The sequence below is a fragment of the Typopeltis vanoorti genome, chromosome 22, assembly GCF_054136105.1.
Source record: "Typopeltis vanoorti isolate ZY-2024b chromosome 22, IOZ_Tvanoo_1.0, whole genome shotgun sequence".
NCBI classification, from domain to species: Eukaryota; Metazoa; Arthropoda; class Arachnida; order Uropygi; family Thelyphonidae; genus Typopeltis; species Typopeltis vanoorti.
In genome coordinates, this window is record NC_143570.1 from 81,640,438 (window position 1) to 81,667,233 (window position 26,796).

The 26,796-nt window shown below is 35.1% G+C and overlaps 1 protein-coding gene across 6 annotated transcripts in view; it reads right to left on the minus strand.

The window, feature by feature from the left end:
• Positions 1–26,563, minus strand: part of Nt5a (5' nucleotidase A) — a 49,137-nt gene extending 22,574 nt beyond the window's left edge. For 2 of the 6 annotated variants that reach the window (XR_016550229.1, XM_090411923.1), the window contains exon 1: positions 26,218–26,563. Coding sequence is in view for 1 of the 6 variants with exons in the window: in XM_090411923.1 (XP_090268049.1) it covers positions 26,218–26,333 (116 nt within the window). In the remaining 5 variants the exon portion in view is untranslated. The other 4 variants (XM_090411927.1, XM_090411926.1, XM_090411925.1 and 1 more) reach the window with 4 other exon arrangements.
• Positions 26,564–26,796: the final 233 nt, after the last annotated feature.

The window sequence follows — 26,796 nt, forward strand, 5'->3', positions numbered from 1 at the left end:
TAAACACATCGTAAGTTTGTGATTTTCTACAAGTAACATATGCTCAAAACATTTAGTTAAAATAGCTAAGCTTGTACATCACATGATTACCTAGGATTTATCAATTATCCGCATAAATTAAGTTAAAATAGCTAAGCTTGTACATCACATGATTACCTAGGATTTATCAATTATCCGCATAAATATCAGCTACAACCTATGCACATTGCATCGGCAAATATCATTACACAAATATACTAACCCGTACTATGTGAGAAAAATTACTCATTGCGCAAGGTCTCATACCGTACTGCCACTTTCTTTCTAAGTCGACTTGAAGCTGTATTTATTTCATTCGTAGTTTCTGTATTCTACTGCAAAAACTAATAGGCTAAAGAGCGAATCCTAAATGGTTGAATTTTTCTTGTTCTATTATTAATACGATTCCATCTATTTTTCATTAATGGAGCTACTTTCAAATTTCTGTATTATCACTCAAAAACAAAAATAGTTTTTTAAAGCTATATAACCGAACTTTTATATTCGTTTTGCTTCGAAATATTGACGGTTATCACCTCCTTCTCCGACCTACAACTTGACCAACTTCGAACCAAGGGAATTAATTGGCTAGCAGTTATTATTATTAGACCCCTTCGTGAAGTCCATGGATTCGTCGATAGAATCCTACCCACATTTCACCATGCATTACCGATCATTCGCACAATATCCATCATAGTTAACCTTGAACCCAATCACCGACAAATCACTCGCAACTAATTCTGGCCACCTATTCCAATCATTCATTACACTCCAAGCAAAAAATTTACTCCTCACGTAATTGCTAACCACACACTTTCTCAATTTCCGGGTATGATCCCTCTAGTTCTTCTCCTCACACTGGTCAAGTACTGAAATTTTTCCGCTGTATCGAATCTATAAATCCTTTTGAAGTAACCTAAATTCTCCATCACACTCGCCCCTTACAAAAACTAATTTTTTAACCGACAGGTTTTCAATCTATTCTCATATTAGACATTCCGTAGTCCTTCCACCATCTTGATAACTCCCTTCTGGATCCTCTCCACATCTCTTAAAAACCGAGGTAACGAGATTGAGGCGTAATAATTCAGATGGAGTCTTATCACAGCCTTATCAACGGTGATGCTGATCTTCTCATCTCTGCCTATCAGTGTGCATCACATGAAACCAAGTAATCCTATGAGCTATTTTGACCACCTTTCCAATATGACCTCTGAACTTAAGTTCACAGTTCACCAAAACCTTTAAATTCATGATCTCGTTAATTTCCTGTGGTCCAACTTCATCAATGTGATATATTGTCACACCTTGGCAAAGTCCAGTAGAATCATTATAAATTCATTCCTCTTATTTGGCTTTGTTAATTTTGAAAAGTGAGTAAATTGCATAATCTTGCTTTCACAAAAATCTGCTGTCCTGTTCCTCGAACCATTTCAACACGCTATGCGCTTTATGGCATGGTTCAGTATCTTGCTGGTAGTATCCATTTCACAATGAATAAGCAGCAGCCATTAATGGATAAACACAGTGCCACGCCATGGGTACGAGGCGCCCTTGTGCAAAACGTTTTTCAGCGCCCCCATAAAATAAGATACTATGAAATATTTTTGCGAAAAATTTATATATATATATATATATATAAACAAAAATTACTTTTATTTTAATATAAAAAGAAATATTACATAACAAGGATAATTTGGAGATATGCTTTTATCTATATAACAATTAGAATAAATGTAGATTTATTTTATATATTTATCCGTCTTGCTTTAGCCGCCACAAAATTTTTAATAATATATTTAATGTCTAATGAATCCATAATATTATTTTCAATTGATATAATTGATAAATCCGTAAGACGCTCTCCAGAAATCGTTGACCCCAAATAATTTTTTATTAATTTCAGTTTTGAAAAGCTTCTTTCCTCTGATTCAACGGATATTGGTAATGTTAAATAAATACGCATCACAATCGCAGTATTTGGAAATGTGTCGGTTAATTTATTTTCGTATATATAATTTAAAACATCCTGAGGAGCCGACTCTTTTTTAATAAAACATTGCAAAGTTTTTTATTCCTCAAATAAAGTCATACCATCAATATTGCGATTGTCGGAATCTTGATTGTCTCTCAGTTTTAAGTGCAAATCTGTACAATGTTTCGTTAAATCTTCATCGCTCCAATCTTTTAATTTGCTAATGTCTCTATAACTTTAAAGTCCTTGCTATGTTGTTTTAAGAGTATGAATATTTCCGTGACTGAAGTTATTGTCGTGTCTAAAATCGCGAAGAAAAAATTTATTTCAAAAGTTTGTTTAGGATCATGCATTGTCTCGTCTGATGCTTCGTAACCAAACATTTTTGTTTTTGTTATTTTGCGAATGTCTTGAAAAATAGGATCAATATGAAGATCGTTTGCTACTTCTTTTGCAGTTCTAATAATATTTTCAAAAGTTTTTGCAGTTCTAATAATATTTTCAAAAGTTTTTGCAGTTCTAATAATATAATAATATTTTCGAGTATTTAATTCTTGTATAACTTAATCAAGATTTCTGTAATTTTTCCTATATCAAATGTCGGATTTTGCATTATTTTCTTGCAACATTTACGAGACTTAAGATTTCGTACTAAACATGAACAGAGCAAATAAATTCAAACGAATAAATCTTTGAAATTAAGTTGTCTGCCTGAACTGTAGAATAGATATCTTTAGTTTCATCTTCCGTAATATCAAAAAGAGCCTGCTAAATTTCCTTGATATTTTTAAATGGATTTATTGCTTCTACTCTACTTTTCCACCTAGTAGCAGAAAGTGGTTTCAAATTTAAAACATGAATATGTTTTTTTAACATAGCCCATCGCTTCACAGATAAAAAAAAAATAATTATATAATTCCTGTATTACCTCCAAAACATTTACAGTTTCACAGGATATCTTAGCTGCATCATTACTACCAAATTTAATGAATGAGCAGCACACGGAATAAAAAAAGCCCTTGAATTTATTTCAAGGATTTTTTTCTGCAGTCCATTATGTTTACCTCGCATATTTGAACTGTTATCATAAGCTTGGCCGCGTAAATCCGAAATGTTAATATTCAATAATTTTAAATAATTTTTTATAAATTGAAATAGTCCTTGCCCAGTGGTACCTTCTACTGATTGAAAATCCAAAAAATGCTCATGAATTTCTGCTATATTTGTATCTTTATTTTGATTAACAAATCTAATAACAATAGATAATTGTTCTGTGTGGCTTATATCCAGAGTAGTGTCAAGAATTAATGAATAATATTTCGCTTCTTTAACCATTTCTAAAATTTTTTTGTTTTATAGCTTCAGAAATTAAAAGGATGATTTCATTTTGTATTTTATCACCTAAATAATGAGCAATGTTCCTTTTTTGTGATGTTTGGATGCGATGGAAGTGTTCTGCCATTATCGAATCACATTTAGCGACAGTTTCTACTAACCTCAGAAAATTGTCGTTATCATTTTCAAAAGGTTTTTGTATTATGTAGATTAACCGTTCTATAACAGATTGTCAATATTTTTTCTCAGTTTCGTATAATCTTTGTTGTGTGCAATCAATAATGCATTTCTTAATCAACGACATTTTAAGTTCGCTGTATTTTGAACAGTTTTTAATGTGCGCGGAACTTGTCTCGTGTATTTTTAGTCTATGACTCAAATGTTGCCAATCGTTACAACCGTATTCGTTAGTAAGTTGGGAATTTTGACTACAAAATAGTTTGCAATTATAACAGAAAATCGAAATTTTGCGATTCTAAATAAACTAAATAACTTCGTAAAAGTTTTTCTCCATTTGCTAAAGTTCGATAATAGTAGGAATCGGAAAACTTGCGGCCAGATTCATCTTTGGGAAATTCTTTATTAACTGCTTGACGCGGGCAATGCTCAACTAAACAATCACTAACTTTGGTAGTTATATGATTCGGCCAAGTACCCGGATCATTAACATTAAAATTTAAAGTAAAATTTGAAGTTTCGTGTTTCGCTGAATCGGAATCCAATATTTCTTCTGCTGCAACTTCTGTAGATAGTCCAGTCAGGCCAGTTTCATTTTCGCATGTAACATTTGTTTCTTTATAGTTATCTTGTGTCCTTTCATTTTCTATGGTACAGCTCGGGTTTTTCGTCCCGCATACATACAAATCGGCCCTTCAGAACACACGCAATTTGCAGACAAAAATTACTAGTTGTGGTGGTGTTGGAGGTGGGCGGTAGATGGCGTTGATTCGTAGTAGAGGTGAGGTGTAGAGACAGTTGAGGATGTCCTCCCGCGATGAGTCTTCGGACTCCTTGGAGGTATCAGGAATAATAGTAATAGTAATAGCTACACGGAGTACTTGTTTCGTCAGAACTTTCTGTTCTTCGTTTTTTATGTGGTCCTGAAGTTAAACATTTATTCAGCGATCCAGCCAATTTATGTTCCAGTTGTACTCGCTGCAATTGTCTTTTCCTGTTTTGTGCACCAGATAACTGCTTTGGCTTTTTTCCCGACATCTGGGGGTTAACATATTTGGTTAGACTTTAAAATAAAAAGAGCGTTAAAAGTTGTCCACCAAAATAAATAATAATTGCTGAAATTTCCCCTTAAACTTATTTTTAACCCCTATTATTTTTAAGGTGAATGGCCGAAAACTGACTATTTTTTTTTTACTACAGAATTTGAATTTTCAGATGTTTTGAATAATAAATATGCTTAAATTTTAGGTAGTTTTTTGAAAATTAACATGTAGAGAATTAGCCAATGATTGATTTCTCAGTGATATTTGTTTAATATTTTTTACATTCTGGTAATTGTTTAATAATTAAGAAATTTCTAGAATATTAAAATTATTTATTAAAGAAATTAGTAAAAGGACCCCAACCCCAATATCTTCCAACCAGAACAATAACCAATATATAAATAAATCTCTTATTGAAAATTATTTATTTTCTAGACGTCTACCCAACATAAGATAAAAATATTTTGTTTTCAAAATAAGATAATTAACTAGAATGAAATAATCAAACTTAGCAAAAATATAATAAACGTACTTACTTTACGTGAATAATAATCCAAATTCACAAAAACAAGTCAAAAATTGTCCTGTCACTTAAACACAGATTACACAATACACTCAATATATTTCACATTCAAAATTGAAATGACGCTGAAAAAAATGTAAGTGCATATTTGGATAGACGCTATTTCGTCTATACATATTTGAAGCTGAATTTAAGAAAACGAACATCGTAATGTACACCTATGTTTCAGACTAAATATTTGGATAGATCATTGTTTCTGAAACTTCAGATATCCGTGTACCCTTCTTTAATTTTCATTATTACCAAGTACCTTTTCAAAATACTCTTATCAAAATAATAATAATAATAATAATAATAATAATAATAATAATAATAATAATAAGTAAAAATATACTTAATTGTAAACGTCTTTTATTTGAATTTAGATGTACATTTAAACAAAAAAAAAGATTTATTTTTAATAGAACAAAATTAATAAAGATACTATACATTTTTACGTAATATAAATAATTTATCATCAATGAGAGGAGTGATTATTGCTTATTTCTATATCTGCAATATTGCTCTCTTTTGCGCGTTTTAGAAATCCAGTCTTTAACCAATGATCCATACTTAACAATTTGAAAGCTAAAAAAATTACCGTATTTACTCGACTATAACTCGCACTTTTTTCCCAAAATTAAAGCTAAAAAATCGTGCTGCGAGATATATGTGGGGATTTTCGGAAACTAAAGTTTTTAGAAAAAAAAACTGAAAATGGGTATGACTTACGAAGAATCTTCTATTCTCCATCACTTCTTCTGTCCTCAAGAGGTTTCCTTGTGTGCAATCAGTTATCTACCCAAATAGAGTCATCTTCTTTCCCATTATATCAAGCAAAAATTACCAGTAATTTAAGACATGAGAGACGTAATGAACAATCCTTGACAAATTACTAATGAGAAGTGAAAGATGTGCGCGATTGTAGGCCAGTATAATAGAGAAAAAGCCACTATTAAGAAGTGCATATGATTGGTGCGGTATTAACAAAAGATCGAGCTACCCAAACAAAACAAGCTGACAATTGAATTGAAATGCTAATTCTCTTAAACCGATTTCCATAATATCTAAAATGCATTCACTATATATTTCTTAGTTTTAACACGTTCATGACGGGATAGTGTCAAGCAAAACCATATGTTGCACCTGCTGTATATAGCAGTTTCTGTTGGAGGGAAGATGTCATTCATTAGTTAGTGTTTATATTCCCAGTTGTCTGTAATTGCACTATTTGTTGAGAAATATATTACACAGTCTGAAAATGTCTGTGAACCTTATTCAATGACATGACAAAACTAATTATTGTGGAGAGCGTATTGTTTACTGCAGGGAGTAAAATGTGAAAGTCGGAGGCGATTGTGATTCGCAATTTGAGTAAGAGAATTTATGCATAATAAAAATAATTTAATATATATATATATATATATATATATATATAGATAGATAGATAGACTATAAAAGTTTATGAAATTCACATCGTATAATACTTTATGGGTTGTTCCTTAAGTATCTAATAAGTGGGTTCGAAAATGTTTAGTTTTAGCATGTATATCACTGTAATTTTTGTATTAATAAAATATAATAAGCGCATATTTAACTGTCAATGGGAACTGGCGCCTTTTTTATTTGCTAAATTAAACGCTGTATTTTTGTAAAATATCATGTTGCCGTAATACGGCTGAACGAGCGCCCTTATTAAGCAGCGCCGTTAGGCAGGCTGCCTGTACGATATGAATTCACGGTCTGACTTAAACAAACAATTTCCACTAAAAATATAATAAACAATCGAGAATATTTCTAAAATTTTCGCTGAGTCGATGCTTACTCTGTGAAATAAAATCTGTGGTAATATTGACAACGCTTCACTTCAAACAAATTATAATGAAACTGGTGATGTATTAAGTTAAAAATGTTGTTAGATTATGTAGAATTCATAATAATTTGACTGATTTAAAATTTCATTTTTATTGCATTAACTATAATTTGTAATTGTGATATTTATATAGTACGATATAATTCGAGAATAAGAAAATTTATATATATATATATATACAGGGTGTTCGGGATAAATTTGACATATTTATAATTAATTATATTTTTCCGTAAGTTACATGTATTAACACACACTTCTCTTCATTTAAAAATTTGGACCCTTCTTCATTCATATACAAGATGTCAGAAAGGATGGATAGCTGGAACCCACCTGAATCATGGAAGAGAATAACTTGTATCATGATGATTCGTGCCCGCCATCAAAATAAGGATATTACGACTGCTGCCCAATGCTCCCTGAATACAGTAAAAACAATCAGGCATGAACTAGAGACTTGCAATGGTGACTACGAGGATGTAGCAAGAAGAAAGATCCCTAGCAGACGATCTGATTGCGTTCGTACAGCAGAATTCCTCGCAAATCTGCAGGAACAGGTGTTGAAGAACCCTGGCATTGGAATTCGGGCTTTGTTCGTGGAGTTGCTAACTGTAGTCAAGCCCTGGATAACAAGGGTAGCCAATGGTAGGCCGTATGTATGGCAGCAGGATTCGGCCCCTTGCCACACCTCTGGGAAAAGTCAAAATTGGTTGTCTGAAAATTTCTACGACTTCACCAGTCCAAATGTTTGGCCTCCAAACTCCCCAGACCTTAACCCCATGGATTATTTTGTATGGGGCGCAGTTGAAAAAGACACCAATCGCACTTCCAGTAATACAAAAGCCCAGTTAATGGATAAAATTAAAACAGTTTTTGCGGCCCTTCCCAGGGAGACTGTAGCATCAGCTTGTTCGAGGTTCCGAAGCAGAATTGAAGCTGTGATCGATGCTAATGGTGGTTATTTTGAGTAAATCTTGTTGATAGTATTGTAATTAACTCTGCCTGTAATGTTTTTTTGTCAATTCATTAAATTTAATAGATACAAAGAAGATTTTCTTTTTCCTTACGAAACTGTCAAATTTATCCCGAACACCCTGTATATAAGATCGGCTGTGGCATTCAGGTGGTTTCAACTCGTATCAGGGGATGTAACGTGTGCCAAGAATTCATCCCCACCACCAGCCTGAGCTGTTGCTACTTGGCAGGAATGATTCTGCCATCAGCATGATACAGCACCACGACTCATCATATCAGGCGACATTTTTCCAGTTGTCAGCTGTCTATTGTTAGTGATCATGTACCCACTTGCAGTAAATGAGTACTTGGAGTCGCAGCTTCCTGTTTTTAGCTGACGGAATTGAGACCTAGGATGGTCGTTCGCTCCTATACCCTATCCGTGCTACGAAGTGCGCTCTCCGAGATCATATTCTTACTATTACTGTTGTAATGAGATGTAATCTGACTGGTTGCGGCGCTTCTCTCAGTTTCACAATGCTTGCCATTCTTCTCTAACTTCATTCATCAATGAGCTGTTTCTGTCCACAGGACTGGGATTGGCTTGAAGTGTGTATTTATTTAGACCACTCTTGGTACATCCTGAGCATTGTTTCAGTAACAGCTCAGAAGACCAGTCGCTAGTGAGATAATAGTACCAACACTGATACTATGCTAAAAGTTACTTAAGACACGATTTTTTCCATTTTGATGCATAATATACAAACAAATTAGAACCGTCAAATGCCTGTTTGCAAGATCTATATAATAAATTGCAGCTAGATAGAACTCTTTCTGGATTTGAGTCATGTGGCACATAACTCAAAGTTTCCAAGAACGTCTATTTCCCTAAATGGGGAGGTGTTCATAATAAAGTTGCCACTCAGTTTAGAAACGCTATGGTATTGTTACAGTTGCCAAGGCTACCAGTGTCAGAATGGTGCCAGTGACAAGATATTTTGCCAATTATCTAAATTATCACACTAAAAATATCACGTAGCTCCCATTTGCCCACGACGCTAAAAATCTAACTAATGATACTTATTATGGCACTTTTATTTTAACTGCTGTGAAATAGTACTATTTTCACCAAATTTTAAATATAACAAATGGAAAGATAAAGAAATGCCTTTTCACTTTCCAAATAAAGTATTATGAGTCCTAACTTTTGAAAATTAATATGTAACTGGGTTATCATTAGGCTTGAGCATAAATGATATCTAATGTTAGGTAAGAAACTCTTAGTCCCCCATATAGGGCTGAAAGAGTTCTATCTAGAATTAAAAGACTCATTCTGTATCGTCCAGAAAGGATACAGAACGAGTAAACAATAACACTGCTGGGGCTTTGGAACACTGGCAGTGTGCTTCGGAACTTAACGTCCCTGCCAACCATCATCTCAGATCATTTCCTAAACTTGCTCGAATGCACTTCACCAATACAGTTTAGCCGTATGCGTCTTCACTTCAAATCCCCCGAAGACAGTTGATATCATCATTGCGGAGGATATGGGTAACGAGAAAGCAACAAAAAAAATCTTCACGAACTGAGGACTGAACGAACTGAGGACACTTCGGGCTAATGTAAGTGGCGTGATGGACTTTGGCATGTTGGTTTTTTTTGTTGCTTTCTCGTTACCCATATACTCCGGACAGTATATATAACTGAAGTTTTGATTCGTTGAGCTAATACCACCACCACCTCCACACACCCAATAATTATGTGATCAGTTTTAGAGTCCTCTTTTGCTGTAAGAATAATATACTGTTGAACTAAGCGCAAAAACCAACGTGAGCATCTCTCATCGAGATTCAGTTGGGGTTATGTTATTTAGAATGATGCCCAGGTGACCATGGCCACCAAGTGGCATTATTACATCTGTTAATTGTGTGCTTTTGTTTTGCAGATGGTGCTTCTTATTTTCTATCTAATATAAGAATTCCTTCATCAAAAGAGCTTTGAGTAGTTTTAATATGTCTTCCTCTTCATATACAGAAGAAATAACGAGCATTCCTATCCCCTATGTACAAGGCATTAGTGAACTTATAGCAAAAGTTTTAAAACCACTGAATATTTTTGTTGCCTTTCGACCATTCAGAAAAATCTCCACCTTTCTCACTTCTCCTAAGGACAAGCTTCCACATCTTAATTATCCAGGTGTTTACCAGATTCCTTGCTCTTGTGGATTATCTTATTTCGGACAAACAGGAAGCCCTGCCTCTATCCGGCTAGAAGAACACCAGTGTTATATTCAATACCTTGAACCTGAACAGTCTGGACTTGCAGAACATGCCATCATCACTAGACACAGAGTTCATTGGAGAAAGACAAGAGTCCTTCACAAAAGTCGGTTCCTCATGGAACGGTTTTATAAAGAAACATGTGAAACTTTACTTCACTCTCCTAACTTAAACAGATTTGATGGTTTACGTCTATCCCCTTGATGGGAGATAGTACTTTATAATTCAGCTAATCTTTTCTAACTTTTTATTGTGTGTATATATATATATATATATATTTTTTTTTTTTGTTAGGAAATTTATTGACCTTTTTAGTTATCCTGCACTAGCTACTTAGGTGGCGCTTTTTGGAACTGTCAGTTATTGTTTAATTTGAGCTTAAAATGTACTGAAGATGCCTGTGACACACAGGCGAAAATTACACTATTAAATAATCTTTGCACGTGAGTTTTTTCCGTTATCAATTTTGTATTTATACGTCTCTTATATTATCCAACTTCATGCAAATTTTACTTTTAGCTATTTGCAACTTTTCGATATTTAAATATCAGTGTGAGATTTTTTTTATAAACAAAGTAAACGCCTCATTATTGAACAAGTTATTGAACAGTTTGTGATTTACTAGGATCACGTAATTTGTCGCTCCAGAGGGACCCGTTACAATGCATGTGTTTATTCGAATAACATTTGTTATGCGAATGTCAATGGTGTTAACATTTTAGAAGTCCTTAATTTAATGATTTTTAATGATGGCTGTAAAATTTTTGGAAGTAGAAATTAAATTGTTATATATAGGTATATAACGATAAAGGTGTAACATAAGTAAATAATAATAATAATATAATAATAATAATAATAATACATAAATTCTGCTTAAAGGAATTTATCGAATCAGATAAGAGAAGAAAAACGATTTAACTAACTTTGTTTTCTGATTTTTTCAAATAATTTGTTACGCTCTCCTTGTCCCAAAATTAAATTTGGTGTTTTAATATGGCTAAAACCAAACAATAAATTAACTTTCTTTTGCAAAATTCAACGTCGAGTACGATTTTTTTTACGAAATTCTATATTGACATTCGCCAACGCATGCCCATGCTGCCATCTAGTGGACCAAACTGACAGTACTAAACTAGGAATTATGCGCACGTGTTAGCTTCCTTCGTATTAAGGAAAGAACTACGCAAATATAGTGTGCCATATTTGGTAATAAAGTAAGAAGGAAATAGAAAGAAGAAAAATGAGAAGGTAGGATAGGCACCATCCAATTGAAATATACTCTTTTATTATAAAAGAAATCGGGAAAAAAAAGCAATAATCACTTATCTGCATTTTTGTAGTTTAAAAAAAAAAAAAAGTCTTCATTCAGACTAGTTAGAAATACCAAAACTGATTATTCACTTTTCCTAAAGAAATATTTTTTTTGTTCCTTTCAGAATTTTCCATGTTTGTATATCTGCAGTCTCACCAGTAAAGAAATTTATATTTTCACATAACAATAGATTATATTATTACTTATTTTTATTATGTGACACTAAGGTGTCCAACGACTCATCGCGAGAGGACACTGCACTCCACATAACCAACTGTCTGCCATTTACACAACACGCCACAATGCATCAACGACAACACAACGCCATCTACCGCCACTAATAATACACATTCTCTGTTAAGTGCATAGCACCAATTGGCCTGTTATTTTATTATTATGTTTTGTTGTTTTAAATCATCTGAATAAAAAGTATATAAAAATAATAAAAATTCTTAGTTATATCACGGGACTAATGTACCATAGGTTTAAAACCTTTGGTGGGTTAGAGTGATACACGTGAAAAAAAAAAAATGTCATTGATTAGGAAAAAATATTTGAAACGATACCAAATTATGTTACAAATAAAAATCAACTTTCAGCAGTGCGTGAATCAAGAATGATTCCAGATTTTGTTGTCATGGTGATTAATGACGTCACAATACAAAACTGGCTTTTTTTTACCACTTTTACAGACAATTGCCGTACTTGTTAATATTAACAAAGACTTTCTGTAATTCTGAAAAACACACACACACATTTATTTATTTTTTGGGGGGGGAATTGTTAGTGTGTGTGTGTGTGTGTGTGTGTGTGTGTGTGTGTGTGTGTGTGTGTGTGTGTGTGTGTGTGTGTGTGTGTGTGTGTGTGTGTGTGTGTGTGTGTGTGTGTGTGTGTGTGTGTGTCCATATAGGATAGTTTGTGAATCTATGTTTACGTTCGTACAGCAGACAGGCTAAATTTTTTACATGATCTGGTTTCCATGATCTAAAAACATGGGAACCTTTCCAAGCCATTTTAAGCCCACAAGCTTTAGGTGGTCCACCTAAATTAATCTGTCACCTAAAGGCATGCCGAATATCTATGCCCATTGCGGGATTGATACCAGTAGCATGTTGGTTTCAAAGCGAATAATCTCACCATTCCCCACTGTTGTATACTTGGTCTTATACAGTGGCGGCTCGTGGCTAGAAATCGTGGGGATGCTGCAACTTTCGAAATATACATACATACTGCAAGTACAGTGTATACGTGTTTAGATAAAATATCAAAATTATAGTAAAAATTAAAAGAAAAAAATGTAACATGAAAAAACATTATTTATTGCCGATAAAATTATACAATTTGGTATAATTCAAAATTACTTAAAAATAAAATCCATTATCATAATCCCAATAATGTTCTAAAATAAAAACTATAACAAATGTTGTCTTTAATCGCAATCAGGCCCGTTTCTACATTTTGAGGACCCTGTGCGAAATGGAAAAGCGGGGCCCCTGAAAGTTAGTTACCTGTATGGGAATTTTAAATGGAAGAATATCTTGTTAATTAATTAATTAAATCAAATATGAAAAATATTTATGCCCATAAATAAACAAGTATGCTCTCTAGCATCAATTTAAGTAAAGGGAAAAAATTTGTTAAAAAATAAATGTGTTTGCACGTACATGATATATTATTTTATTATGTAAGTACACATTAGCATATAAATACGCCAGAACAATGATTTATTTAATAATATAAATAATAATATAAAAATATTTAAAAAAAATCCGTTTTTACTATAAAGAATGAAATATATGTATAACAACTTATAAGATTTAAAAGAAATCTTAATATATTAAATTTTATTTAACCTATTGTGCTTATCAATAAAATCATTATTATTCAAATTTTTTGCTATTTCATGCTCTATAGATATTATTGCCAGGGACGACAAACGTTCTTGAGACATAGAAGATCGCAATTAGTTTTTTATTAATTTTAATTTGGAAAATGATCTTTCTGCTGATGCGACCGAAATTGGACTGGTCAATAATATTTTAAATGTAATATTTAAATATCCGACAAATTATTTGCAATTATGAATTTTAAAATATTAATGGGTGCATCTTCTGGAACAAAATTTCTAAAAATAATTAATTCATTGTAAAATTCAGATTCATCAATATCTGTATTTAATTTTTGAGAGAGCTGTTTGCAGCAAAATTTTAATTCATTTTCTCACATTTTTCTTATTAATTTCATATCATAAAGAAATCCAAATGATTTTTCGTGAATTTCATACAATTGAAATCTTTTTTGACAGATTGTAGAGCAGTATCTAAAATTACAAAAAAGAAATTTATCCTAAAATGATCTTTGTTATCACCTATGTGTGATTCATCAGGCGTTTCATAATCAAAAAATATTTTTCTTCGATGTACTCGACTTTCTTTAAATTTAATTTCTATTTCTAATAGATTTGACAGTTCTTTAGCAATCTCAAAGCAGCTATCAAATCCTGATATTCTCTGCTCTTCAAAGTACTGCACTAACTCTTTAATATGCGTAGTTGCTACGTCTATGGGAATTTTTGCATTTTGTAATACTTTACTTACTAAATTAACTTTTGACAAAACCTCATACCAAATTACAAGGCTTAGTATAAACTCCAATGAATCTATTTGTTCATATATTGAAACCACTTCTACTTTGATAGTATTATCTGATGCAGTTTTAAATAATTCTTTTAGTTCATTTAAAAATGTTATACGATACTGTTATATATCTTAGAGTAGTTTCAAATATTACCACTCTAGCGCTACGATCTTAAAATTTATTCCCTATACCAATTACTGTTTATCCTAATGTTATTTGATCGAACAATAGAACATCGAACAATGTTCTATTGTTCGATGTTCTATTGTGCTCCCAAGTGCTACAAGATGGATTTTTATTTATTTTTTATACAAAATAAGATGAATTGTATAGGATTGTCGATGATAAAATTAAACATTACAAGCAAATATAAATAAATTAATAAATTTATTTATGTATCGAGAAAAATTGGGGGTGCTGCAGTTCTGCAGTGCTTATGCACGAGCTGCCCCTGCTCGTATATTCCAATAAGACCAAACCAAACGTTGATGTAAACTCATGTTTAGACAGATATCCAGTTTTTTTTTTTTTTCTCCGAGGCACTGTTGTGTAGCGATCATATCTTGGTGATCTAAATGCAAACTTGAGATCGGTTTGTTTTACATGCTGTGTCCTTAAAAGTGCCATATATGTTTCTTGAATCTATAAAAATGTACATAAATATTTTCTTCTGTTTAAAATTATAGGTTGGATTCTAATCATTGGCTACAGGAACTTCTTCGAGGTCCTTTTCACTCTATTCTTAAGTTAGTATTCTTTCAACATAAACAGTTGAAAGAATACTAACGAAGGTTGCTGCTTTCGACAACAAAAAGATACAACAGGTGGCGCCACTGGTTTCTTCTATTTTCGAAAAAGTTCGGTTTCTTTTTGGACAGAGGGTGTATTAGACAATATCTATATAAATCTTCGTACGCCTTAGGTATATAATTAGAGCTTAGGGCCACTAGATGGCGGCAGCTGTCTACCGTTATCTCGCGCCTGACGCCCATTAAATTATTGATAGCCTTGGGCTCAGCTGTGAGTGACAGCGAAGGGTGGAGTCAAGTGGCCTGCTGCTCTTCCAATAACTTATTTTTAGCTAAAAGAGCTCGGCCCACTCCCGTAGGAAATAAAAGGCGTTGAGCGATTTTTTTATTATTTTTAAAAATTTCCTTTTCGCTCTATTCATTAATAATCTCAAGGTGAGGGTGCCGCTTGGTTATTTCTTTGATATATATCAGTTAATTTTTTTGCGAAGTATTCTTTTCATTTGTTCACCTTTTAACTTTTGCTCTCTTTGTTTATTTCCCACACTTTCGTACTATTTCTATGCATAACACTGATTATCAGCCCACCTGACTTATTATGATATTGAAAAGTTGGTTAACCAGTTTATTCCTATAACCTAGAAGTTTCCGTAGTTCAACAGACATTCCAATTAGTCCTAGAATTAATTCTACATCGTATTTTATTTTCTATCTTAAAAAAATAAAGTAAAAAAGAAAATATAACAGGCTGAATAATTTAAAAAAAAAGACACACCTTTAGTGTTATGCTATTAGTACATATTATTTGTAATAGATGGCGCCAGTTTCGTCACCTCAAGTTACGTGCTACACTGGAAAAGAAGAATTTCGAACTATAACACGTGCATTATTTGTAGGGAGTTCAGCCAGTGAATGGAATTTAATACATTTATTTTCGTTTGCGCCAGCCTTGAAAAACTGTAAGTATATTTTTTCCTGCCTTTTATATTTATTTTATATTTGGATTTTGATTTTAAACACAAAAATGTGCAGACGCTATGATGATCTGATGAGAAAAAAAAAAAAAAACTGGAAAGAATAGATCAATGTTTGTTTGTTCTAATTTTACAAGAAATAAGACAACCAATATTAACGCCTATAATTTATAATTCTGTGATTTCCACTGAAAAGGGTTCAATGGCAATAATTCTGCTGGCGATGACTGATTGTATTAGCATATTATCTAAAATTTATCTAGCAGTTTCGGTTTACATTACATCTGAAGTTTTAGGTGAGCGGGGGGGGGGGGGGAGGAAGATTAAGAAAAATATTTGAAACGATACCAAATAATATATTACAAATAAAAATCAACTGTCAGCAGTGTGCGAATCAAGAAATGATTTTTAGTTGTCATGGTGATTAATGACGTCACAATACAAAACTTTTTTTTTTTTTTAACCACTTTCAGAAACAATTTTCCTACTTGTTAATATTACCGAGGACTTCCTCAATTCCGAAGGTCAGTTTGCATTAACATTCACGAAAGAAGAGTCGAATGAAATTATGCACATCGAAGATCCTTCCGCGAAACAAGTTTTACGTTAGGGTCAAAGGTCACGACTTCTGATAAGAGAGATCGATTTCGTTTAACGTATTGTAAATGAAAAGGGACTTACGAGAGTTGGGACTGTGATCAAGTGGATCTGTGGATTTTTATTTATTTATTTTTATTCTATTTTATTTATTCGCTTTTTGACGTTGCTTCTGGCACAAGTGGTTCGAGAGGGATGTCAATGACACAACTGTTTGACGATAGACAGACGCGATCTGTAGCCGTGGTTAATGTTCACAAAAAATTAATAACTCAATAAAAATAAAGAATAAGCAATTAACTGACCGACCGTAAAATCTCTACGAAAAGACTACGTTAATCACTAAAACCCCCTTCCAAACTATAATCGTATTACGTGATAAAGAATGGAAAGAAATGTAAAAGGTCAGAGGTCAGCATTTAATGTACAAGCAGAGAATTTCCTTTTGCGTCAGATTCTGTCGAGCATCCACTTTTCCCGAAGCGGGAGGGGAGGGAGGGAAGTGTAAGTACGTAAAAGTGTGTACTCTTCTCATCATTGTTTGGGGCCCTTAAATCGACTCTGATTTTTGGGAATCCTAAGGTAGAGCCTCGTGCGCCTGTGCCTAAGCACGGCCCTGTCTTTAAACAGAAAGCTACGCCTTCCTGTACATCGTTATCCAATCACTCCTTCTCTCGGTGCTCGAAAATGGTGCAAATCATCGAGTGCTAGGTGAAACTTAACCTTTCCGTAACACGATCTCTCCTCCATACAACTTCAACCAACTGGGGATGAACTTCCGCCTCAGACATACTCATAACACGAAAAAATAACTTCATTTTGTGCACACTACTTAGAAATTCCGTCATCCCAAAATCTTGGAATGGATGATACAATCGTATGACTTTCGTGTGGTGCCATCTCGTGGTCGTATTTGGAAATAAACGACCCCAACGCACTCCCTTTACTTATTTAACTTTAGCAGTAAATGATTCGCGTGGGCAACATGCTGCTGTCTATTTTGAAATAGGAACGTTTTAAGCGTTCTGAAACAGCTGAAGTACACACAGCGACCCAGAGGGAGGCCAAGGGGCCCTGCTCCCCCAAATAAAAAGGAAAAAACGCTAGAAAATTTTCCACAAATTTTCCTAATTTTCCTAATTAAAATTCACTTTTTAAAAAATTTATGTTGTGTCTTCTATTTCTCAAATCGTCTACTCAATTCCCCCCCCCCCCAAGATTAAACTCTGAGTGCGCTACTGCACCGGCAACTGAATTAAAACTTTTATTTTACGTCTATGCATGCGACTGCCAATCCTCTTCAATTCCTTGCGCGCAGTTCGGTGAGATGTGGATCAGGAACAGCCTTCATTCAATGCTTTGTCCGTATGCCGTCTTCTCGGACGTTCTCGATGGACTGTCTTAGGACCACAGTTACGCCTCTTAGACAAGCAACGCGAGTTATTTTTCCACTGTTTAAACCCCCCGGGATCTCTCACATTTTGAGAAACTCGTCAGCTTTCGGTTTTCAAAATCGTGGCTCCAGCCAGAGGGGCACCCACAATTAGTCCTTTCTCGAACTCCGAACGGATCCTTTGCCTTTTCCATTGTGATCAACTCGATTGACGATGACTGACCGACGGCATTCTTAAACAGTTGCCTAGAACACGCGATGACGCTCGTGACCAAGTACTTTGCATAGACGCTGCGGGAGTGGCATCTGCACGAAGGGGTCTAATTGGGTGTGCATTCTCGTGGTCATCTACGGTGAGATGACAGCGGTTAATCCTAACGTGCATTTCTGATAATTGATATTTAAGTGGGCCTCTTCTCCTTTTCTCTGATATCTTCCCCGTCTAATATGTTTTGTCTTCATACGCTTCCGAGAAAGCAATCCTAGGAATATTATTAATATTCCTACGATTGTCTTCTCCAGTTCTCGGCTGGCTTGCATTTCCCGTAAGGCTTCTTCGTTGGTCTTTCCTTCAGTTTATTCCTAGCGATACTCTCCAACTGCATTACAAACCCTTCGGTTCTCTTCCATCTTCTGCTGTAGTCCAAGTCTCACAACTTTATAAGAACACGCTTCCAACAAATGTTTTAATAAATCTCTCGCTACGTCGTCACTTATCTCGCTTGTAAGAAATGATTCTTTCTTCAATACTTCTTTTGCCAAAGCAATTCTTCTCCGTAATTTCAACTTCCAACCTTCTGAACAGTCAGTTCCCCTCCGATAGATGAACGATGTCACTTGTTTAATATTTTTACCTCCACCCACTTTCTTATCTCTTTTATTCTGTTCCTTTGAACCATCATTTTAAATTTTGCTGCATTTCTATTAATTGCACAATCAGAAAGAACATTATCCATCCTAGATTAATATCCGTTTTAAATCCTGTTCGTTCTCAGCTAATACAGCGATGCGCACGAGCCAAAACATTGACCCCCTACCTGGTAGCGTGTTGAGGATTCCTCTGGCCAAGATCACCAGTTGCGCTCGTCTTGGCACTGACTCTGCTACACCATGGAAGGTGTCCTCAGGTATTCTGGACCAACTCGACACTTGGACGCGCTAACCACTTAGTATCGGTTAGCGTGTCCGCTCTCCAGTCGAGAGGCTATGGGTTCGAATCCCGCCGTGGGCATGGATGTTTGTGATTGTCTGTGAAAATACTAGTGGTGGTGTTTGGCGATAGATGGCATTGGTGTAGATGGTGGTTCGTTGTAGTTAGTGGAGACAGAAAGTTGTAGAGAAGGTGCCCTCCCACGATGAGTCTTTTGGACTCCCTGGAGGTGTCATGTAATAATAATAATAACGGTTCTCTTGTATTCCACTGGAGGCACTGGCATCGATCATCGGACGCTGCGTTGCACAAATATTTGGTGGGTTCAAATCAGGAGAATTAGGTGACCAGCGGAGCACACGCAACGCTTGAAGATGCCCTTTGAATCATGCTTACAGAGCCAACCTCGTTCGTATTTCGATACAGATAGGACAATATTTTAATAAAAATGAAGCAGAAAAAAAAAGAACACTTTCGCAAAGCATTATGGTATATAACGTCTTTTATTATAACAACAATTGACTCCACAATCATTATTGACTAAAATGTAATGTACACGATAAATACACTGACTACTATAATACAATCCCAAACAGCTCTAGAGTTAATTGTTGTGATAGGAATGACGTCACAATGCAAGAATGCAATTTCAATGCTTTTATGATCGTCTGCACTTAATATTGGTTTTTGTTAATCATCATTTTGGTATGATACGCAGATTTTCTTGAATCTTTACGCGTGCTAGGCCACCGACCCGTGTTAATTAAGCGCAGGGGGCAATAGATCAAAGCAGGGGTTGTCATCTCTATCTTCAGCTACGTGTAATTTCTACCCGAAGAACATAAAAGTGCGAAAATAAAGTTGCCCATCAGCCGGTTGATCTATTATAGGTAAGTTTAGGCGAGTTTTTATGTTTAGGGTTCATATCAATAAACTTTATATTGTCACGTGAGGATGGATGGGACCCCCAGAATTGCTCCTTAAAAAACACATCAGTCAAATCCACCATTGAAGTTTACGATGTTTGCAACCGAATTTGTGTCCACTGAAAGAGGGGTGTTGAAGAGGGGCGGGGAGCTGCACGCCATCCATCATTTTTTTGACCGTGAATACCGCGAATGGAGGAATGAAGGGGTATTAGGAAAGTTACCATCGATAAAATAATGACAGGGGATGTTCCGTATGATGATTCATTGCCGAGATAAAAGTGTCCGAAAACCCTGACCGATGGCGGGGATTCCTTTTTTAGATAAAAAAAAAAAAAAAGTCCTCCGAGCTCGCTAATTTTGGCTATTAATCGGTTACGGAGATAATATCGATGTGTCGGACGTCAATACGTACGCCGGATAGATTAGGCGTCGAAGACATTCGACATTTCGAGAAGAGTGCCCTTTCGGCAGCAGAGGCGTTGACAGACGGAGGCTTTTGCGGTTTGACCAATCGCCAGCGTCACACCCATCTTGACACCGTTGACATCGTTAAATGTTAAAAGTCCCCTCGGCCGGCTTTTACCGCGTAAACAGAAAGAAAAATTGCTACCAGACCGCATTTGCTACTCGAATCCACGTTGATATGAATTGATGATATCTGCAGGCCGGATAACTTCGTTGTTATCAGCTATAAAATTGTAGGTTTTTTTTTTTTTTTTTTTTTTTTTCCCTCCCTGGGTGGGTGCAGAGTTAATAAAATGTAAGCAGAATAATTCTCCTCGTAACGTTTTGGTTTTATTAAAAAAAACAAAAAAAACATCGAGGAGTTATTTGAATTCTTACATTAATCAAAAGAAAGGAATGTCGTTTACTAGATTTTCCATTATTTTTTAATTAAAATAAGTGTATTGTCATAAATATAACAAATAACTTTGCAAAAATCTATTGAGTGGATCGTAATAAAGCGATAGACTTAAGTTAGTCAATGAATACTAGATGGCGCTACAGTCACGGACAATGGCATTCGGTTTTATTTCCTTCTGAGATCTCTGTTCACCATTTAGCAATGCAAGTTTCTCAATTGACCAGTTTAATAAATATCCGTTATGATTTTTAAATGCGTTTTTGAGGCCCTGTGCTCCCAATGGAGTGAAGAGGAACAAGTGAGTATATAGATTTTATTTCAGAAGCCTTTTCCTTTAAAAAAAAAAAAAAAAAAAAACAGTGCAAATAACTTTGAATTTTTAGTTCGTCATCTTCCTCATCCGCCCAAGACGGGTTGAGGCTACCACGAACAATAAGCTTCCAGTCTAATTTCTATAGGAGTCGAGACCACTTATTCTTGGGATGTTTTCTACTCATTTCCTTCTTAGTCTACCCGTAGGTGTCCTTCCTTCCACTCTTCCATTTTGGGAGAATTTGAGGGATCCTCGTAGTTCCAGTGATGTGTACATTCTGTACACACCACTGAAACTGTTTTTCTCTGATTCTTGTATTGCAGTGCGATTCATCTGGCCCATGATTGGTAGTTATTTCAGCCAGTGCTATTTTATTTATTTATTTTTTTTTTTCAAACAAAGCCTGTCAGCCTTTGTTCTTCCTTCTGTTCGAAAACCCAATTCTCAGTATCATGGGCATCGCAGAAAATTATCCGGGGGGGGGGGAGGAAGCTTGGAGACAAATAATTGCATCAATAAATTTTTATTTAATTTTTTTTTTCCCATAAGTAGATCCCGGAGGGGGGACAAGTTCCCCATTTGTCTCCCCCTCTGCAGGTGCCCATGCTCGGCACCATAAAAGAACTGTGAGGGAATTTTCGAACTTTAAGTTCTTTGGAGCGATGTGTATTTTTTCTGTTTGTAAGTTTGGTCATAGCGACCACCCTAGATTTATTCTGCGTCTAATGGCTTCTTCATAGTTTAGCCTTTCTGTGATCAATGTGCTTAAGTCACTGAAATTTTTTTTTTAACCTGTTCCAGTTTATTTCCTCCCACTTCAAGTTAAGATCTTCTCTGTTTTTGTGATTGTTTTGGTTTTTGCTAAAATCTCGTGCATTGCAGTCTTTATTGCTTTTACGTAGTTTTCAACCACGTACTTGGAGTTTTCTTTATCTGTAAATAATACCAACAAATTTTATATGATGTAAATTTTGTCCATTCACAGTTATTTCCATGCTTTCTGGAACAGACGCTTTCGCCACTTCTTACTTAAAGCACGCAAAAGAAACTCATCCGATTGTTTTTGGCATTGTAATACTCTCTGACTTGTCTTTTGGATGACGCACTTCACATCGCCGATACACAAGATATAATCCATGATATAACTGAATCTGGTGTTGATCAGACAATGGCCTACAGGGGAGGATGCTGCAAAATGAATCTGCGCAACCCGAGCTACAGAATCCGATCACCGTCCACAAAAACGAATCTACAAAATTCTCAATCCTATAATTACTTCAAAGTGGCAAATTTTTGCGATCTAAAATCGATCTATCAATGCAATAGCCTTCTCTAAACGTAAGTTAACACTGGATTATTATTTATTAATTTTTTTTTTTTTTTTTTTTTTTTTTAAGTAAGGAGTCGTATTCACTTTTCATCATTGTCACAGTTGAGTACATTTCGACGGCGTGCTAACCGGAAGTTAATTTTCTAAACTTAACAAGTATTTTTGTATATATTAGTGTGCGTTTTATGTTTCACGTATTTTTAATCCATTGCTTCCTCTTTCAAAAAAAAAAAAAAAGAAGAAGCAAACTAATGCTAACTGACACCGTTAAGAAAAGACACAAGATATTTCGAGTATGTGAAATTAGAAATACTTTCCTCAGTAATGTCACCAATTCTATAAAGAAATAAATGCATTTTGTTTTCGTTCTTACGTTATAACTTAAAAATACAGAAAAACATTTTAGCTCAATAAGTTCTATTAAAATTATGATCCACATGAAAACAGAATAATACTTTAAATAATATTATATAATAATGTTTTAAAACAGCCTGAAAATTCTAGTCGCCGACTGGAGGAACTTTTTCTTAGCATTTCTTTGACCAGTTCTCGAATCAGTCGATCTCTGGCACGAACAAGCAGGTATTTTCTTCGGGGAAACTCAAGAAAATCAACCGTAGAATCCACACTATTTCAGAAAATAATTATAGTGGTACGTTTAGGGACCATGAGATGGCGGCACTTGTCAGCTGTCTCTTCACAGGATGCCGTTTATAATTAATGATAGCCTATCTGTGGAGATTGAACCCCCTCTCACTTTCAAAAGTTAGCTTGTATTACAATAGCCTCGCCTACTCCCTTTAGGGGAAATAAAAGGCTTTAGCAGATTTATTTTTTATATATTTTAATAAACAATAGTATTTTCCAACAATACTTCATTGTTATGTTTTAAACAGTTGCGACTAGCTGAAACATTCTTCATTATTAGAAGTGCAAATTTGCACTTTGTCACTTTAGTTTTCTATTTTCCGTTTGAATAATATATCGCGAAACGGCACGTGTCTGTTGGAAATAGTTGTCGGAAGCAATTAGAAGTGACTAACGGTCATTGACCTCCGACGAGAGTTAATACAACTCCCACCAATTCTTCTAATCCATCGCACATCGTCATTTTGTTGCAGGAAAGATAATCTCTTGGAGTGTGGCAGAATTACTGCATGCATTTATGCATTGGCAGGTTAATAATACCTCGCGAAATTTATAAACAATATTGTGGACCGAATTATCTTCGTATTATTAATCCCAGAGAAATCCCTTCAAATAGTTAACATTTGAAAAAATAAGCAATGCGTACATTGTTTACGCAAGCTTCTGTTATCCAACAATTAACATTTTTATTATTGTAAACTCAGCAATCAATTGTTATAAAGACTCATTGTTGCAAATATGTTATTGTTCAGATGAAGACAAGTACATTTAGTTTTGATAAATGGATATTAATATTCCGGGTTTGACTCGATTATTTAGTAGGTAAATATGCATATACCATCGACTGATTTCTGGTTAGATGGTAACAAATGACTTCCTTGTCCAATGGCAGTTTATGTCTGTAAGATGTTTCACAAGGCTGGTTTGTCTATTTTAAGGGACGAAAAACCCGAGTTTCCAGGAGAAAAAAGCCATCCATCTTCGTATAAGACCGGGTAACTCATCATTGATTGAAACCACCTCATAAAAGGCTTCTTACGTCATTTGAAGCCAGATCGATCCAACCGAAGATCTCCGTCGAATCCAACTGAGCTGCGGAAGCTCTGCAGAACGGATTACCGTACATTTAAAGTCGTTCTTTATCTTGAAAGAGAGCTCCGATAAACAGACAAAGATTAAATAAACGAATCCGATCCATCCAATTACGTCATGTTATCCTCTTTCTTTGGCTTTATTTAAAGAAATCAGAATGTAATCCATTAATAGTGGATTACATTGCGACCTTCCATCCCATCTCAGATTCTGTTATTTTAATAGTGAACACAAGTTTATATTGCAGCGAATTCCTTAAAAGATATGCTTATATCATTCGATCTCTGACGAATCTTAAAGAAACCTTGGTGGAAATGCTTTAGATGTCTTGATAGCGTAATTTGGAGACTGTTCATGAATCAAGTTCTATCCTATGAGCTTTCTTCTGAAGCCAAGAAACCTCTCTCTCTCTCTCTCTCTCTCTCTCTCTCACACACACACACACACACATACAACAATAGAAATATGAGTCGTATATCGCAACAGACTATTTCGGATATGTTTGTACAAAGCCGAAAATAAGAATTAGTCTACTTGCGATACGCGATTCATGTTTCCATTGTTGTAAATCACCGAGAACAATATAGGAAAGAATCAACACTCCAACAATGCAGTCTGCTTAACAACAGACCGCATCGTTTGACTCACTGAAATTTATTAATCTGATTCTTAATACTAAAATTTCATCAGAAACTTTTAAGCTAATTTTTAAGTGATTTTGCTACATGATGAGGATAATTTTTGCCGAAATCTTTTCCTGGTATCTTAAGAAAAACGTTTTATATTTCTATATGCAACAAATAGTGTCGTTCTTGGTGTAAACATGAATACATTCTCTACAGTTGAAGTATCAAAACGTAGTTTTGATACTTCAACTGTAGAGAATTTGCAACGTTTGCCTTTAATTGAAAGAAATAAAAAAAAAATTGTCTTAAATCTTTAATTTAAATGAAAAGAATTAGTCGATTTTATATGAAGGTGGAGGATTTCTCTCCTGGATACTCAGAATTTCCATGCAAAAAAAACAAAAAACTCACTCAGATGACATAAAGGGCTAGCAAGGAATGAAGGCAACTGTGGTACCCCTCCCGAGTGACAACACAGCACATTGCTCCCGCTTTATGAGTTCTTTGGAATTACCTCCAAAGTAACTGAAGCTATGAAGCCTAGTGTATTACGTTTGTAAACTGCGTGTGTTCTCCAGCCGGTTTGCCTGTTTTTCGGTACAGAAAAAAGTTTTTTGACGAAAACCCCTCTATCCCCGTGTCAAAGGTTATTGGGACCCCCAATAAGGACAGGACAAGAACATTAATATCTAAGAATTCTGATGTGCACCGTTGTTACCCCGTAACGGGCGAATTTGACCACAATTTGGACTTCAACCGAAACTGACATTCATCGTAAATGCAGATCACAATCACTCCATGATTGAAGTGATCGGGACTTATTAATGTGGTAAAGATCCGCAACGGGTTGAACAAAATGCGGGGCTCTTTAAGTGCGCGAGTTCAATGGAACCTCGTGCATGACTAGGAACCCCTACCTCAATACTATAAATTAATCGAAAAGTTCACTAAACTTGCCGCAAGATTATTCGAAATCGCCACTAGGTGTCTCTGCTTTGCTCGGCACGTCTGTTGCTGTCATGAGATTCGTGCCTATTTGTCGTTGGCGACCAAAATTGGTTGGAATTAATATACAGCGAGTGTTGGGCTTCCAAACATTCGGTATTCTATCAGTGCCCGCTTCACAACCGCGTGATAGAGAGCAAATAATCCACCCTGTCATTATCTCCGTTCAATTATTATTTTTTTTTTTTCTCGGTGTTATCTTTACTGCTAAACTCCTCATTACCAAATGTCATACGATTAGTTATTTTCGGATTGTTCCCCCAGCGACCACAGCGCCCCACAGCGGTCAGTGGAGGGGAACGGCGATGAGATCGGCAGACCTAATTCGTACGTAGGCATAAAATAATAATATCAGAGAAATTATTTGAAAATTACACGGCTTACCTTTGATTATAGTACACGTGATGGTGGTGCCAACAGCCACCAGAGGTACGGGGGTCAGCGTGCACGCGTGCTAAACCGCAGCATTTATCAGTGATGGGGGATAGGTTAACGGCCATCCAAAGCTGTAACTCTTCAGTTCTAGTAATATCACAAGACGTCTGCACCTGCTCAACGGAGCCACGATCGGCGCAAATAATTCAAAGTATTCTGGGCTTTTAGCTTCGGGCACGTAAAGCAGGTGGTTAGCGGAAGGGTCATTTGTTCTTCATCCTCGACAGCTTACGAAAGGATCATTTTTATTTTATTTTTTCCCCAGTAAGACTGTCATGTTTAGATTTTATTAACGAGAAAGCTAAATAGGACACTTCAAAGGAAAGTTTGTTTAGCTTACAGTTGAAATTTCGGTTTCTCAACAATAGAAATATTACAGTCTGTTCTGGATTACCAAAACCATTGTTACTTTGACATCAACAATACTGGAATATGCAGTAAACTGTTGATTTCTAGCTAACAATTGCTCAGGTTCTTTCAACCATTTCAATTCTCAACCATTGTTACCGAGCGAGAAGATACATTGTT